The 15,962-nt window shown below is 56.1% G+C and overlaps 1 protein-coding gene across 2 annotated transcripts in view; it reads right to left on the reverse strand.

Annotated features, from left to right (window-relative positions):
• Nucleotides 1-2,400: 2,400 nt before the first annotated feature.
• ENDOV (endonuclease V) overlaps nucleotides 2,401-15,962 on the reverse strand; it is a gene marked incomplete at both ends in the record, with an annotated part of 36,627 nt that continues 23,065 nt past the window's right edge. The window contains one exon of one of the 2 annotated variants that reach the window (XM_079726237.1): nucleotides 2,401-2,764. In XM_079726237.1, the coding sequence (XP_079582363.1) occupies nucleotides 2,412-2,764 (353 nt within the window). Of the gene's footprint in view, nucleotides 2,765-5,128; nucleotides 5,395-15,962 lie in introns of those variants that run through there. The other variant, XM_079726238.1, reaches the window with a different exon arrangement.

A 15,962-nucleotide genomic window follows, 5' to 3' on the forward strand; every position in this document is an offset into this window, starting at 1 on the left:
TTCGGACAACGTTAAAACGGTCTACTGGGCTTTCTGCGGTCTCCTGCTCCCGAACCCTCCTGAGAGGGCGCCCTGGGGAGGACGACGCCCGTGACACCGAGCGCGGGAGCGGCAGGACCCAGACCACACGCAGACCTGGGTACCGAGGCCCAGAGGCCACACTCTGGGACAGAACCTCGGGACCCAAACGCCGGGCGGGGTTGCCACGGCAACGCCCTCAAGCGCGCGGCGATTGCCGGAGCGCAGAGGCGGGGCCCGGAAGGTGCTCCCGCGAGAGCTCGGCCTCGCGGCTTCCGGTCGGTGCGGGCCAAGGGAGCGTGGGGCAGGGCTTCCAGCCTAGGCTACCACCTGGACTCTCCTCCCGCGTACCGTGTGGTAGCCGACCCTGCTGGCTGTGCCACCGAAATGTGCCCAGAACAGGAACCTTCTCCCTCCTCCGCTGCGACCATCCTGGTCTGGGCCACCTTTAGTCGTCTAGAATACTGCCCAGCCTCTCGCCGGGTCTCCCACCTCCGCCCTTCAGTCCGTGTCATCTTGTGGTGCCATGCTTCCCTCAAGAGAGTCAAGGCCCTGCCCCGTTTGCCACCCCCTCCCTGCTCCCCCACTTCAGCCTCGCTGACTGCTCGACTCTTGACTGACCTTGCTCCATACCCCGCCCCTCCCCCCACCCCGCCTTTGGACTTGCTAGTCCTTCTGCCTGGGACACGCCTCCCCAAGACATTAGCAGGATGCTTGCCTCTTTAGTGAGGTGACCCACCTGCTTAAAAGTTACACCCCACAGTCCCCATACTCCCTGCCCTGATTTTTCTCCGTAGGTCTTATCACCATCCAACAGAGTTGATAATGTACTTATATGTTGTCTGAAAGCTCCATGGCCAAGAGTTTGTCTTGTTAGACCAGAGCAGGTACTCAGCATTGCAGACTGAGCAGGTGGAAGAGGGGTCTTCTTTTCCTTCCCAAGAAGGGTGGTGAATCCCTTGGGTCACCCTCTCTGGAAGGAGAAACAGCCAGGACTGGCTGACTGCCCACATGCCAAGTGCCTTACTTTCAATATCTCACTCCCAGAGTAGCCTCCCATTCCTGCAGGAGGCCCAAGGCGTCTCAGGGAGCCCTATCCTCCAAACACGGTCATCCTCAGCTCAGAATCCTCTGGGCTCCAGATGTCGCTGGCTGGTGCCAGCAGCCCCTCCCACGTGCCTGGCACTCTGCTGGGTGCTGAACTGGGTGAGAAAGTCTGGTGCTGCCCTCAAGGCTCTCAGTCTAGTGGGAGGGACAGAGGAGAGTGATTACCACCATGCGGAGGGCAGTGCTGAGGCTGGGCGTGTGAGGCACAGCGTTAAGGAGGGTGGGCTCGACGTCCAGAGTGGGGCCTCTGGAATTCCTCCTGGTGGTCCCCGGAGGCCTTTCTGGCATGAAGTGTGCACTGTGGACGACAATCACTGGTTGTCTACTCTGTGCTGATGCGATTCCTGGGATCCAGCTCTTTGTGGCTGGGAAGGCTGTGCTCTTCCCAGGGCCCAATGCTGCTTCTCAAGCGGGATGCCAGACAAGCATCCAGGGCTGCCCAGAATTGCATCCAAGTGTCCAGACAACTGGCTTCCCTGTGGGTGTGGACACTGGGAGAGGAGCTCTTTGCATGGTGTGTGGCTGGGTGAGCCAGGGCAGCCATATGCCGCCAGCCTTGTGGGGAGCAGGGCACAGGCCACCCTGGCAGCCAGATGCTCCTGGGCCAGTCTGTGGCTCAAAGGCGTTTCCTTCAGGAGAGGAGCCACCTGGCTCCTCTCCACCCGCCCTCCTGCTCCTGCCTCCCTCTCAGCTCCAAAGTCTAGGGTTCCAGGGCTGTGTCAGCACGGGGCCATGCTGCACTGTCCTTCTGGCATGGGGCATGGTGGCCTGGAACGGACATCTGGTCTATCTCAGCCCCCGCAGCCATGGCATCTGTGGCTCCATGGAACGCAGTGGCAAGGAGGAGAGCCGGAACCAGGGGAAGGCCATACTCTACTGTGATCGCCAAGTGGCCGAGCATTCCTGGCATGGCCTGCCTGGCATTGCCCCTTCCACTGAGGCTTACTGAGGGCAACCCCTGAGGGCCCTCCTTGTCAGGGATCCTTCTGCCAGGTGGTGTCCGCTCAGGCTGAGGGAGGGAGGGAGGGACACTGGTTACAACTGATGATGCCAGGCCAGTGGGATCTTGAACCCGCAAATAGTAGGAGAGGAGGGCAGCCCCCGCCCCTTGCCCATGATGCGCCCTCCAGCTGGCAGAGGCATCCAGCCTGCTCTGCAGGAGTTGGGTCTACAGCATGAGAGAGGGCTTCATTTTACAGATGGGAAAACTGAGGCTCTCAGAGGGGAAGGAAACAAACGTGTGCTCAGTGGGCTTTATCTTGTTTGCAGGGCTGAGGTCGGCGTCATTAGCTCCGTTTTACAGAGGAGGAACTGGGGATTGGAGAAATGAAGTGCTGTTTGCCAGTTGTCCTGGTAAGCCCCTTATCTGGCCCGGGATGGCACGGACCTGAGAAGGAGCCGGGGCAGTGCCAACGCTTGCTTGTTTTGCCACGAGATGGAAAAGTGAGCCCAAAGATGCAAGGCTGAGGGAAGGGAGACCCAGGATCAAGGTGACCCTCCTGCAGGAAGCAAGAAGTCCTGAGGCCCAGCTGGGCTGGGAAGTTTGGAATGAGGACGCCAAGTGCAGCAATGTGGGTCCTCACTGTGGTGGGTGCCCTGCCCCTCCCTGTTGGATGGAGTCGCACTTGGTCACTGGATCCTGAAGAAATGAGAAAATGGCATCTTTGGCTTCTACCTGGGGTTCAGACGAAACCATCAGGGTGACCCCTGCCCTACTCTGCAGGCTCTCCCCTGCCAAGCCTTCCCCCACAGGCCCTTCCCTTCCTTTACATCAACCATGGGAACCTATGCCCGAGAGACATGGCACTCCAGGCCTAATGCCATTCCAGACGCAGAGGGGAGCCTCCACCTTCACCACCGTATCATCCATCGTTGTCAACAGTGACATGACTCAGTCACACCCCTTCAAGGGCCGGGCGAGTCCAGCTGGGGGCAAAAGGAGCAACCTGTACCAGGTGACTGTGACAGAACAGACGGCCGAGGGGCAGAAGAGAGGTACAGACGTTTCCAGGTCCCTCCACAGGGGCCAGGGAGGAAGGGGCTGGTTCCAAGATGGGAGGGGGCACCCCAGGCCTGGTCACCCCAGCAAGCTGCCCTGGAAGGGTGTGTCTGAAAGCCGATGCACACTGAGTGGTGGGACAGGCTGCCTTGGGGGCCCTGGGAGGCAGGCTGAGCAACGGGATAGTGTCCATGGACTTTGAGCCCAAGGCTGAGGGAGCGCGACCCAGCTCGCGGAAGCAGCTTTTTAGCAAGTGCCTTGAGCTTTCTTAGAAGCAGGATGAGTTTAAATTATAAATAAACAAATGAGCACTCTGCAGCAAGGCAAGGAGTGGGCTGGTGCGGTGGGAAGACGGGAGAGACTGGAGGCAGAGACCTCACTTAGGAGCTAATATTCCCCCCTTAACTTGAACCTTCCTGTCCTCCCTCCCCACCCTGCCTCTGCCTCAGGGGCTCGTGGGCCTTCTGCTGAAGGCATCACCTGGGGTCTCAGGCTTCAGGGACTGACCCTGGCCGGTCTGCAGGAAGAGGCCCAGCGTGGACCCCCACGGTGGCGAGTCGGGAGGCCCACCTGGCTTACACCACCCAAGGCATTCAAGCCCGAGTCTCCCTCGGACAAAAACAGGCCCCGGTGGACACTCATCCGTGTGGGAGGTGTCTTACCAAATGTTTGAAGGGGAAAAAAAATCCCATTTTCTTAGCTTTTTTTTTCCTTTCTATTTTTTGATTATTTTTCTAGATGACTTCATTTCCAAGAAGGGTGTAGGGGAGAGAAGGAGGACAGAAGGAGGGAGGACAGGGGCCCTGAGGAGGGATGGAGGGGGGAGAGTGGGTGCCAGGCCCAGGGAAAAGCTGTGGGGAAAGTGGGGGCCACCCTGTCCTGACCTCAGTGCTTCCAGTCCAGGCTGTGTCCTCCTCCTGACCCCCACGGACCTCTTGGCCAGCTCCACTCCCACAAGTCCCTGGGGCAGAGTTCAGCTCTCATCCAGCCAGGATTAGCAGGAGAAGGGCTTCTAGGAGCTTCTCTCTGGGGCATGACCTCCCTGCCCCATGGACAGAGGTCTCCTTACCCCTTATACCACTCAGAACCAGCAGGACACACTCTGGCTAGCTTAATGGCAAAGAAAGTTTCTGTTCAGTGGCCACACGCCCAGGAGCAAGGCCCCAAACACACGGCCTCCACCACTGGGCACAGACCCAGCAGCCCACACGTGATAGGGCACTGCTGCCCAGAAGCCAGGACCTTCCATCCCCACCGTTGCTAGAAAAGAGATGCTGGGGGATCTGCTTTCTGGTGTTGGCTGCTTCTGAGTCAGTCTGTTCAGGTGAATCTTGGTGGGCGGAGCCCAGGTCACATTCCCCAACTCTAACTGCAAGGGAGTCAGAGAACACCAACAAGGTAGCAGCCACCCCAGAACTCCTTTTAGTTCACAGAGCCCAAACTCCCAGCAGCTGCTGCGCTCTGAGGGAGAAACCATCCCAGGCCTCTCTCCCAGCCTCCAGTGGCTGCTGGCCATCTTTCGTGTTCCTTGGCTGGTGGGCGCACCACTCCAGTCTCTGCCTCCAACTTCACACAGTCGTCTCTTTGGTCTAAGTCTCAAATCTCCCTCTGCTTTTCTCTTCTGACACCTGACACTGGATTTAGGACCCACTCTAATCCAGGATGATCTCATCTCAAGACCCTGAACTTGGTTATATCTGCAAAGACTCTTTTCTAAGTATGGTCACGTTCTGAGGTTCTAGGATTCCATCTTTGGGCCCCCAGCCATTCAACCACTCCAAGAGGCATGAGAAATGGGCACTGAGAAGGCGGCAAGGGAGAAGAGGAAGAGGTGAGGTGGAAAGGGACGTTCGGGCAGGAGAAACCAGCTGCCCGAGCCCAGCATCCATGGGGCTGTCGAATCTCCTTTTGCTACTCAAACCCCAAGTCAGCTTGTGGCTGCCCAGACAGAGCTTTCCACCACCTCCCATATCCCCATCATTGTCTTTTCCCCAAGGCCAGGCATCATGAACACCCCATCTCCTTGAGGGCTCCCAGGCCCCCATGCGCCTCAGACCCCCAAGATCTCCAAATCCAGGAGGCAGGAGAAGCTGCCCTGCCCCTCCTGCCCAAGGGGAAGGGTGGGTCCCACAATCCCTTCATCTTTTGACTTCCTACCTCCCAAAGCGCTTCCTTTCCTCTTCCCCAAATTCTCTGTTGGAGTTTGGGCCATTTCTTCTGATGGGGCTCATTCCCATCTTTGGCAGAAAATGCTCTCAGAGATGGAGAACCTTCAAGATGCAAGATGCATGGGTCAGAACCAGAATGTAAAAACATCTGTGTGCACTCTGCAGTTTACATTGCCCTTTATCCTACAGTGTCTCCTCGGATCCTCACTACTGCCTGTCAAGGAGATACTAATCCCATTTTACAGAAGAGGAGACTGAGGCTCTGAGAGGTTTAATGACTTGCCTGAGTTTACACAAACCTGAGACTCAAACCTGAAACGTCTAACTCCAGCTTTTAATGTTCTTCCCACCAACTCCACCACACTGGGCTCAACCCCGTGAAGAATGCTGTCCATGTCACAGCTTCAATCTTCCTAGGAACAGGGAATTCACCACCTAACAAAACAGCGAATTCACTGACAGTCCCAAGTATCAGGGAGTCTTCATTGAGGGAAAGCTCTTCCTTCACTGTGGGAAAGCCCTTCCTTCTTCGTGTAACTTACCCCCCCACCCCCCGCCTTGGCAATGGGCAATGCCCCTGCCCCAGTCTTCTCCAGGACACATCTCTCCATTTCATACTCCATTTCATACCCCTTTCTTGAAAAGTGGGGCTCAGGCCATCCCCTCCGGGTCACCCTCCCTAGAAGGGTTTCTGGCCTCTTGATGCCCAACCTACAACGTCAAGGACACAGGTCCTTGAGGCAGCTGCGAAGGGTGACTTTGGAAAGGTGTCCCCTGGCACTGTGCCCGAGTCAGGCGGAACTAAGGTGAGGACTGTGCCCGCTCTGGAGGTGACAGTCTCTCTGCCCATGACCAGAGTCTGGGGGTGAGGCCCGGCCATCTGGCCACCTTGGCCACCTCAATCTGGGGCCACCACGGACAGTCCTGGGCAGAGGCAGTCACTGTGCCACAGCACAGTGGCAATGTCACATGTTGGAAAAGAAGAAGAAAGGCAAGCACCAGCAAGCAGAGTGGCTGAGGAACAGCTGAGCTGAGTCACTGCAGCCAGGCAGGTGGAGGCGGCTGCAGGGGTGGGGTGGGGGCCTCCCAGGGACGGAGGAAGGAGGAGGGGATACCAGGCACCTGGCACCCTCACCTGGGCTTCTGGAGCTGTGGAGGGTCAAGGCACCTAGCAGCAGGGTGCCCAGGGGGTCGAGCTGACCATCAGGGCTGTGCAGCCAGCTGGCCTCGGGCTCCATTCCCAGCTCAGCCACCAATTGGCCCACAGGCCTCTGCCAGCCACGTAATCTTTCAAAACCTCAGTCTCCACCTCTGTCTAGTGGGGTAATGGCTGCCTCCCCCGCTACTGGGCTGATTACTGAAGGCCACGGTGCCAAGTGCTCAGGGTGGCATCTGGCACACGAGGGGGCGCTGAGCCAGGCCCCAGTGGCTCTGCTCACCGTCATTATGAATGAGGAACCTTTAGGTTTTCCCAGAGCAGGATTCTGGGGTTTGTCCAGTGGGCCTCCCCAACCCCTGCCCCAGGCCCTCCTGCTGCCCCATGGGTGCGTTTCTGAGGCTGTCGGTGGTCTTGGGCTGTTTCCTTGTCGACTTTCCCACACTTCCCCCTTCATGGGCCCCAGGTCCAGGTCCAGGTCCAGCAGGCTGGGCTTTGGGGAAGGCAGGAGTGTATCAGGGCAGGGCTCCCACCTCAGCCGGCATCCTGCCCCCATCACCCGCCGGGACCCACACTGCGTGGTTCCCGCTGTGGCCAGGCAGGGCTGCAAAAGCCGGCGCTGAGTCCCACTCTGCAGAGTGATCAGCAGAGTGACCTCACCTGACACACAGCACTACCCTAACCTCTCTAGGAGCCACAGCAGACAGTGCTGGTGTGTCATCCCCCCCTCCCCTGCCACACAGGAGGTCCCTCAGATGGCAGGATGCCCCCATCCTGCTGAAGCTCAGGGTTTAGGAACTGGAAGGCATCCTGAAGACAATCCAAACTCATTCCCTCAGGCCCTGAGAGGAAGGGACCTGCCCAAGGCTACCCAGCCAGTGGTGACAGGGGGATCCCTGCCTCGGCCAGTGCTTCCAGGCTTCCCTTCCCCTCGGCGGTCCTGCTGGGATTTCCTTGCCCAGGAACCAGCACCACAGGCCTCACCCCAAACGGGGAGCCCATGCGATCCTAGCCCCTCCCTCCTGTGTGCTCCCCGCTCTCCCTAGGCAGGCGCCTGCCTCTCCCGCCCCCATGCTACCGCGGGAAGGGGTTCCTATGGCACCCCTTCCCCCGCACACACTTAGCTCACTGGCAGCCCATCTGCCCGGAGACAGTGAACAGCAGATGCCTCTATGTACAGCGGTGCCTGAAGCGCAGCGGCCCTGCGCCTGCCGGAGAGTATGCCAGCCAGGCACAGGGCTCACGTGACACTCGGCTGGGGCAGGGGCCCCTCATCCAAGGCTGGGCCAGGAGGGGGTCAGGCCACCCAGACAGCCTACCAGGGCTGGGGACCAGGGTGTCCAAGGCCGGAATCAGAGTGTCCTGGTGGGGAGTTGCTGGATGGGCAGCTCTCTAGCAGGCTGCACCCTTGGGGGACAGGCTTCTACAGCTCCCTGACTCCCTGGGGAAGGCCTAAAGTGAGGGGGTTGGTGGACTCTATGGACAGACCCCACAGGGTCAGCCACTGCACAAAGCACGTGTGAAGGCTTGTGGAAGACGGTTCAGAGCATCCAGCTCCTGTACAAGTGTGGGACCCTCGGCTGGGCCTCATGGGGCTCCTCACTCTGTCTTGGCCCCAGCCTCATCCCAGGCTCCCTCAGCAAGCTTCTCTCTCTCTCCTGAGTTCTTACAACCAATGGGGGTAGATGGCAGAGCAGGGTCAAGGGACCCTAGGGCTGGGCCTCCTGGGAGGTGGTCACAGTTCCTGGACCCACTGGCTCCTGGACTCACCTACTGTTTCCAGGATGCACGTGGCCAGCTGGCAAAGAGCCTCGTTTCCATGGCAGCAGCCTCCAGCCCTGGGTCCAGGAGGAGGGGCTGGCTGAGGACCCCAAGAGCTCGGCCTTTGTCTCTGCTCTGCCCTCCCCAGCCAAGGAACAGAGCTTTGTAGCCTGTGGGTGGCCAGCAGAGCACTGGAGGGCCAGCCCAGCCTGGGGGAGGGGAACTGCTGGGGGGCAGTGCACATACTTTTCCATCCTCAATAAAAACAGGAAAATAAATTGGCTAAGTCTGGAGCCCTATGGACTCTGGCTTGACATTAGCTAAATTTGTCTGATTCTGGAAAGAATTAGAACATTTCAATGATCTGCAAATGGGGCTGCTGGCTGCTGAGCCCTTATCTTGTTCATGGCCTCTAGCCCAGTGTCCCATGTTGAGAGGTGAGGGGGAGAGAGGTGAAAGGGGTCTTAGGCTGGTGTGAGCCAGCCTGCCTGGGGCAGAGGGATGGACAGCTTGGCCTCTGAGGACCCTGTTAACTGAGACAGCAGAAGCCATGACAACCAAAGCTCACTTCCAAGCCCTACAGCCTCCCTTTCTCCCCCACCTTCACCCTTTGTTTTCCTCCCCTCCTCCCAGCGCCCCCGCGGTGCAGGCAAGCGCAGGCACGCACACGCACGCCCCCAGGCCGCCTCTGCTCCCCTCACATCTTGCGTTTGTTTTCCTTCAGCAGGGCTCGAATGGGGACACGCTGCACTATCACAATTGGCAGCTCCCTCCGATCCCCCCCCCACGGAGGTGCCATATGTCAGTGTCATGAATAAGCATGAGGCGCTGTAGCTGGGGGGCTGGGAAGTGGCAGCTGCCAATCACCTGCCGAGCAGACATGGGGTGGGGGCTACCACAGGGTGGGGTGGGGGGGTCACCACTACCAGAGGGGAGGGCCAGGTGGGGGGATGGTGCAGGCAGGGGCATGGGAAAAGGGTAGGATCAGAGCATGGTCACTGGTCCTCACCAGAGGGACCCACCTCCAGGTGACCAGTGTGCTTTCCTGAAAACAAGCAAAACCCAAATGGCATGGTGTGACCGTGTGGGGTAGCTAGAGTCCCTGAACCCTGCCCCCGCTGGCCAGCCCACACCACCCCTCCAGGATGCCCCTCTCCTCCCAGGCTGCGCGCCTCATCCTGTGCCTCTCCCCAGCACGTGCTCCATCTGAGCCTCCCACTAGTGAGCTGGGGACCAAGGCTTCACCTGCAGGGAGGAGGAGGGGGATCCAAATTCAGCCAGCATCTGTGCTGGGCCAGGCATGTCTACACAGGGCCCCATTCGCTCTCACAACGCTCCTGGGAACTGGGGGTTTTTAGCCCCATTTTACAGGTGAGAAAACAAGCTTAGAAAAGTTTGAAGAAACTGTCTCCAAGTCTTATGGCTCAGGGTCGGGTAGCTGGATTGTGCTCAGGTCTGCCAGTTGATTGCCAAAGGCTCCGAGCACTGGGACAGGGGTACTGTTCTGTGTCTGCGTTGTCCTGGGTGCCCTCCACCTGACTGCCACCCGGGACCTGGCCACTCCTCCTTCACCTCCCTGCCCTGCCCTCAACCCTTCAGAGTTTACCCTTCCCTGAGGATACTCTTATCCATATTGGATCCTGTGGAGACCACGCAAGTCACGGACACCTGTCTGCACATTTGTCCTTCCCCAGCACTGTCCCACCCCCTGACCAGCAGTGACCAGTTCAGGCCTAACCCAGCAGGTGGCTGTGGAATGAATGAAAGAATGGACAGAGTCAGGTTGCAAGGCAAGAGCCATGTGCTGAGCACCCCAGTGTGACTGCAGAAGTGTGTCCCAGGGAGATGGAGGCCAGGCCCTGCCTACCCAACACCCTAGGCCTTTTTCCTCATTCTCAGCCCTGCCGGAGGCTGAGGCAGGCGATTGCGTGGATTGGATTAACCACTCCGGGTTAATTGGCTGTCCCTCACCACCAGCATGACAGATCCTGCTTGACATTTCTCTAGATAGTTAACTGACACCCAAGTAATTTGTCACAGAGACCTCGTTATATGCCAACTGGGTCCCCTAAGCCGTCAGCATCTGTGCCCCAGAAACAAGATTGGCAAGTTAATAATGGAGCCTTAATCATGCCATTCCCTGCTGGTATGGGAAGAGAATTGCCTGGAGACAAGATGGGGCACTGCTGGGAAGAGACGGTGCTTTCTTAGGGCCTTGGGAACAGAGCATCCTCAGAGAGCCTGGAGTCCCCTCCCCTCAGTTTCCCCAACCAGGTGTGCCTTCTTCTGGTGACAGTGGTCTGTCCACTGAGGAACGCCCCTCCATGACATGGGCTGTGGCTGACTCCACTCCCTGGCTCCAGGCTGGACACGTGGTCCCCCCTCCCCTCCAGCCACAGTGATAAAATTAAGCAGTGATCACAGTCCATCCAGAACCCAGGGCCTGGGGCTTTCGATGGAGCCTTTAGCATAGAGGCTGCACTTTGCCTGGGAACACCACAGGGGAGAAAGTAAGCCTGGGGCTGCTGCCAGCCATCCAGCACCCAGAGGGGAGGTCCCCTGGGAACGGCACAGAGGGAGAAGGTAGACGTGTGTTGCAGCCAGGCCACTCATAGCCAGCTCTGCCCTGGAGTGAACTAACAAGCCCCTATTATTTGCTTAAGGTGGTTTAAGTTTGCTTCTGTCACATGTAATCTGGAGAGTTCTCAGCTCAAACACCTACAGGCTCTTACTTCAGGATTCAAGCCTGTCTGCAGAGCCCATGTGGGGTCTGCTTACAAGAGCGAGAAGGAGCCCTGAGCAGGAAGACAGCCTAGTGCAGAAAGGCGAGGCCTGGACAGAGGGGATCTGGGTGGAAGAAGAGGAAAGCTAGAGCCGAGGCCACCCAGCATCTGGGGCTGGCACCCGAGGCCGACATGACCGCGTTGAGTTCAGCACCGTGGACAGCGGTGGCCTTGCCCCACACTGTACTGCAGGCCCAGATGAGGGAACAGATTTCCCACCCAACTGGGAGACACAGGACAATGTGGCTCATCTTGAGGCTATTGACAGACTCCTGAAAGATGTTGTGGTGTCCTTGTGCCTTAGAAACAAGGACTCTTCTGGGTACTTAAAAAAGCCCCTTTCCAAGGTCTTCCCAGTTTCTACGGTGGGACTAGGGTGGGGCTGTAGTTCTCAAGAAGACACTAGATGACGCATACCATTATAACAAGGAGCAGGAGCAAAACGAGGGTGGAGAGAGGTCCCTGGAGATGGATGTGAACCAGGTATACAAGACAACCAAGACAGGTGGGCATGGGAGGAGTGGCTCTGTATTAGTTATGTTTTGCTGCATAAAAATATTATTCCAGAACAAAGGTCTATTATCTCACAGTTTCTGAGAAATAGGAACCTGGAAGCAGACTGGCTAGCTGGTTCTGTCCCAGGGTCTCTCATGAGGTTGCAGTCAGATGACAGCCAGGGCTGGGGGCATCTGAAGGTTTGAGCAGGGCTGGAGGGTGCACTTCCAAGATGGCTCCCTCACATGGTGACGGGCAGGTGGGCTCAGTTCTCTGCCACGTGGACTTCACAGAGCAGTTTACAACACAGCAGCTGACTTCTCTCAAAGTGAATGATGAGGGGGGAAGAGAGAGGGAGGGGGCACCATCAAGACAAAAGTCCCAATGTGTTTTAGGCCTAGTATCAGAAATGACACACCCTCACTTTTGCACCTCCATTGGTCATACAGACGGACCTTGTTCAGTGTGGCCATAGGGCTACACCAGCCCCAGGAGGCCATCTTGGAAGGTGGCTACCACAGGCTCCGAGAAAAAAATAAATTCAAGATGGCTTGATGCTTTGAATATACCAAAAAGAGATTTATATTTCCATTGCAGGGTTTGGGAATAAGTAATGGATACACAGAAAATAAACCAAATCCAAAACATGAGGCAATTATCAAGTGCAGGAAAAACAAGAGGTTGTACAAAAAAGGAGATGTAATTACATTACATTACTCAGCTACGAACAGTACAGGCAAAGAAAGAATAACACAGACATTGAATTCTGATTCAATGAAAATGAGAAGATGGGTGGAAGGAAAGTGTATAAGAGGCTACGTGAGAGGGAACAAACTCTCAACCTCCATGGCAGAAAGTCAATGGATAATTTCTAAATCTAAAAAAACAGAAAAAGAAAAAAAAGAAAGGCAGCATTAGCATGTTATTGAGAAGTAAATATGAAAAACCCCCACACCAAAGAAAACTAAAATAACAAAATTTTGCCTCTGAGCAGGGGAAGTCAGGAGAGGAGAGGGGTGGGTGAATAAGGAGCTACTGGGTTTTCATTACAAGTCTTATAGAACTATTTGACTATTTAAACTAAGCACGTTTATAACCTTGATTAAAAAAAAAACGAACACCAAAACACCAGTGCAATTTAAGTAACTAAAAGACAAAACTACTCCAGCCTGCTCTCTACTCCCAGCTCTCTATCAGGCCCCTGCAGCCCCAAGGAAGGGCCTAGGGAGCTGTCTCCTCTTCCAGGGCAGGACCCCCCGTGTGCTGGAGTCGGGTCTGGATCCTTCCTCCCCTGCCCCGCCACGGGCCTCCAGCGGTCTCCTCCAGTATCTTTCTGAGTCGCTCCAGGTCGGCTTGCCTATCTGTCTTGGGACCGCATCCTTCTTCCATTAGCCCACCTCCCGCCTTCCCTGCCCTGTTCTCAGGTCTTCTCCCGGTTGGGTGGAGAGCAACCAGACTGGGGAGGACCCAGCCCTGTCCACAAGCAACAGCTGTGCCCTGGCCCCTCTGGCCTGCACTCCCTACCCCGCCTCCAGTGTCGCCCATCGTGGTAGGAAACGGAGAAGTTGCTCCTGCTTCCCAGGGAGGTGAATTGGGGATAGTGGGCCATGCTCCATCATTTCCCTGACACCTCTCCTAATTACCCAGTGTGTTATTCATTTGGATGTCAGAGCTGCCGCAGGCCTGTGCCTTTAATTAATAATTTGGTAAAACTCCACTCAGGCCTGGCCAGGGCAGTGCAACAGGGACTGCTGGGGCTGGGCCAAACCTGCAGTGGGTGGGCCAGACCAATGAGGAGCCCCCCACCCCCAACAAGTGCAGAGGCCTTGGGCGGGAAGCTTGGCCCTGCTTCCTTGTCCCCAGCTGTTCATGCCAGGCCACAGAGCCCGAGGTGAAGCCCCTTTAGGGACCCTTCCAGGAGGAGGCAGGAATGCAGACCCTGAGGGGTGTGTGTGCACCAGTGACTGGGGCCTAAGTGGGGGGATTTGCTCCCCTGGAGCCCAGGCTGGCCCTTGAGCCTTGGAGAGTTGAGACCCCAGGAGCCTAGGAGGGGAGGGGAGGTGTGGTCAAAGGGGCCAAGAAGCCTGGCTCAGACCCAAGCTCAAACAGGCCAATGCCTGTGATCAGAAAGTAGGGGGGCAAGGGAGGTATCCTTGGGACAGCTAGGAACATGGCTGGGCCTCCTCGACCTGATCATAAAGGACTCCCAGCCCTGGGTGTCCTCTATTCCTGACTGCTCCAGGTGAGGGGAGCGTGGGCATACTGGGGTCCTGGAGGCGGGTGTCCTGAGGGGCCTGGGTGTGACCTGCAATGGTCAGGCCAGCCCACCACCTCGTGGGAGCATCTGAGGCTCAGCCCCTGGGGACCCAGGGAAGGGGCACAGAGGCTGCCAGGCTAACAGAAAAATCTATTTGGATCCAACTTGAATTATTGAGTGTTTCGAGATTTATTCTTGGTTCTGGGGTGGGCTGTGATCTGCGAAGATGGATATCATCTTGGCCCTATTTTTAAGGTTCTGTGAGACGAAGCCCAGACACCACTGCACTTAGGGCTCCTGTGTAGCCTTCTGCAGGGTAGAGCCTCTGGGGGTGGGGGATAGAGGTGGGCAGGACATGCCACCCCCAAGCCCCCTCCCCATTCCCAATCCCACTGCTTTCCTGCTCTCCCATGAATGACCCCAGCCAGTAGGTCCCCAGGCACCACCTCAGCCCCTTCTAGTTGCTTCTGCACTCCCCCAGCCTCCCCAACCCCTCCACATGAACTCCCAGCATGGTCCATCCCTCCGAGATGCTCAGGGCTATAGCCACACCCACCACCCTGGGGTGAGCCAGGGGTCCCAGCAAGCTGCTGACATGCTCTACCTCTTCATCTTATCTCTGATACGGCCTTGGTGTAGCCAGTAGACAGGGCTAAGGGGCCAATGGCACTGCCCACTGCTGCAGATTCTCTTCCATCAGGCTGTAGCTGAAACTCTCGTCCCTTTAAGGTTCAGACGCCCCCACCTCTGCCCACAAGCCTTCCATGCCAGGCTTAACCCCACCACTCAGCCCACCCAGGGTTATACAACGTCTCTGCTATCCTCCAACTGGTTCTCCTGGAACCCTACTCCCCCACTGAGGTCAGGCCCAGGATTTATTGGGACCATAATTAGTTTCTGATGGGGTGGGATTTACACCCTTTGGGGCTTGTGGGAAGAGCTGGAAACCCTTGAAAGCAGAGGTAGGTTGAGTCGTGACCCTCTGAATCTTGCAGGTGACTCTGCCCTCCCACTCCCCACTCAAGCCAGGGGCACTAACAGTGGCATCTTGGGGGTGGGGAGAGGGCTCCTTAGAAAAACCACTCACAGCCAGACTAACCCACTAAAGTCAATAAGCAAAGTGGAGACACTACTACCAACTTTATGGAAATAGAAAATATCACAAACAATTGTAGGCCAACACATTGGATAATCTGGATGAAATGGACAAATTCCTAGAAACACACAAACTACCAACTGATTGAAGAAGAAATAGAAAATCTTCATAGACCTATAACAAATAAAGAGTGAATCAGTAATCAAAACCCCTCCCAACAAAGATAAGCACAGAGCCAGCTGGCTTCACAGGTGATTTTACCAAAGGTTTAACAAGAATCAACACCAATCCTTCTCAGAGGAGGGAACACTTCCTAACTATTCTATGAAGCCAGTACTACCCTCATATCAAAGCCAGACAAAGACATCACAAGAAAAGTACAGACCAGTATACCTTATGAATATAGATGTAAAAATCCTCAACAAAATACTAGGAAATCAAATTCAGCAGCTTAGTAAAAGGATTATACACCATGACTGAGAAGGATTTAGTCCATAAATTCAAGAGTGGCTCAAAATATGAAAGTCAGGGCCTCCCTGGTGGCGCAGTGGTTGAGAGTCCGCCTGCCGATGCAGGGGATACGGGTTCGTGCCCCGGTCTGGGAGGATCCCATATGCCGCGGAGCGGCTGGGCCCGTGAGCCATGGCTGCTGAGCCTGCGCATCCGGAGCCTGTGCTCCGCAACGGGAGAGGCCACAACAGTGAGAGGCCCGCATACCGCAAAAAAAAAAAAAAAAAAAAAAAAAGAAAGTCAATCAATATAACACACCACATTAACAGAATGAAGGGAAATGATAATTTCAATAGGTGCAGAAAAAGCATTTGATAAATCCAACATCCTTTCATGATAAAAACACAGAGAAACTAGGAATAGAAGGATCTTCCTCAACTTGATCAAGGGCATCTATGGAAAACCCACAGCTAACATCATACTCTAGTGAAGCTTTCCCCCTAAGATCAGGCACCAGACAAGGACGTTCACTCTCCCTACTTCCATTCAACATTGCACTGGAGGTTCCAGCCAGGACAACCAGGCAAGAACAAGATATAAAAGGCATTCAGATTGGAAAGGAAGAAATAAAAGTGAAACTATATTCACAGAAGACATGATCTGATATATAAA

The sequence above is a fragment of the Hyperoodon ampullatus genome, assembly GCF_949752795.1.
Source record: "Hyperoodon ampullatus genome assembly, chromosome: 19".
Taxonomy (NCBI): Eukaryota; Metazoa; Chordata; class Mammalia; order Artiodactyla; family Ziphiidae; genus Hyperoodon; species Hyperoodon ampullatus.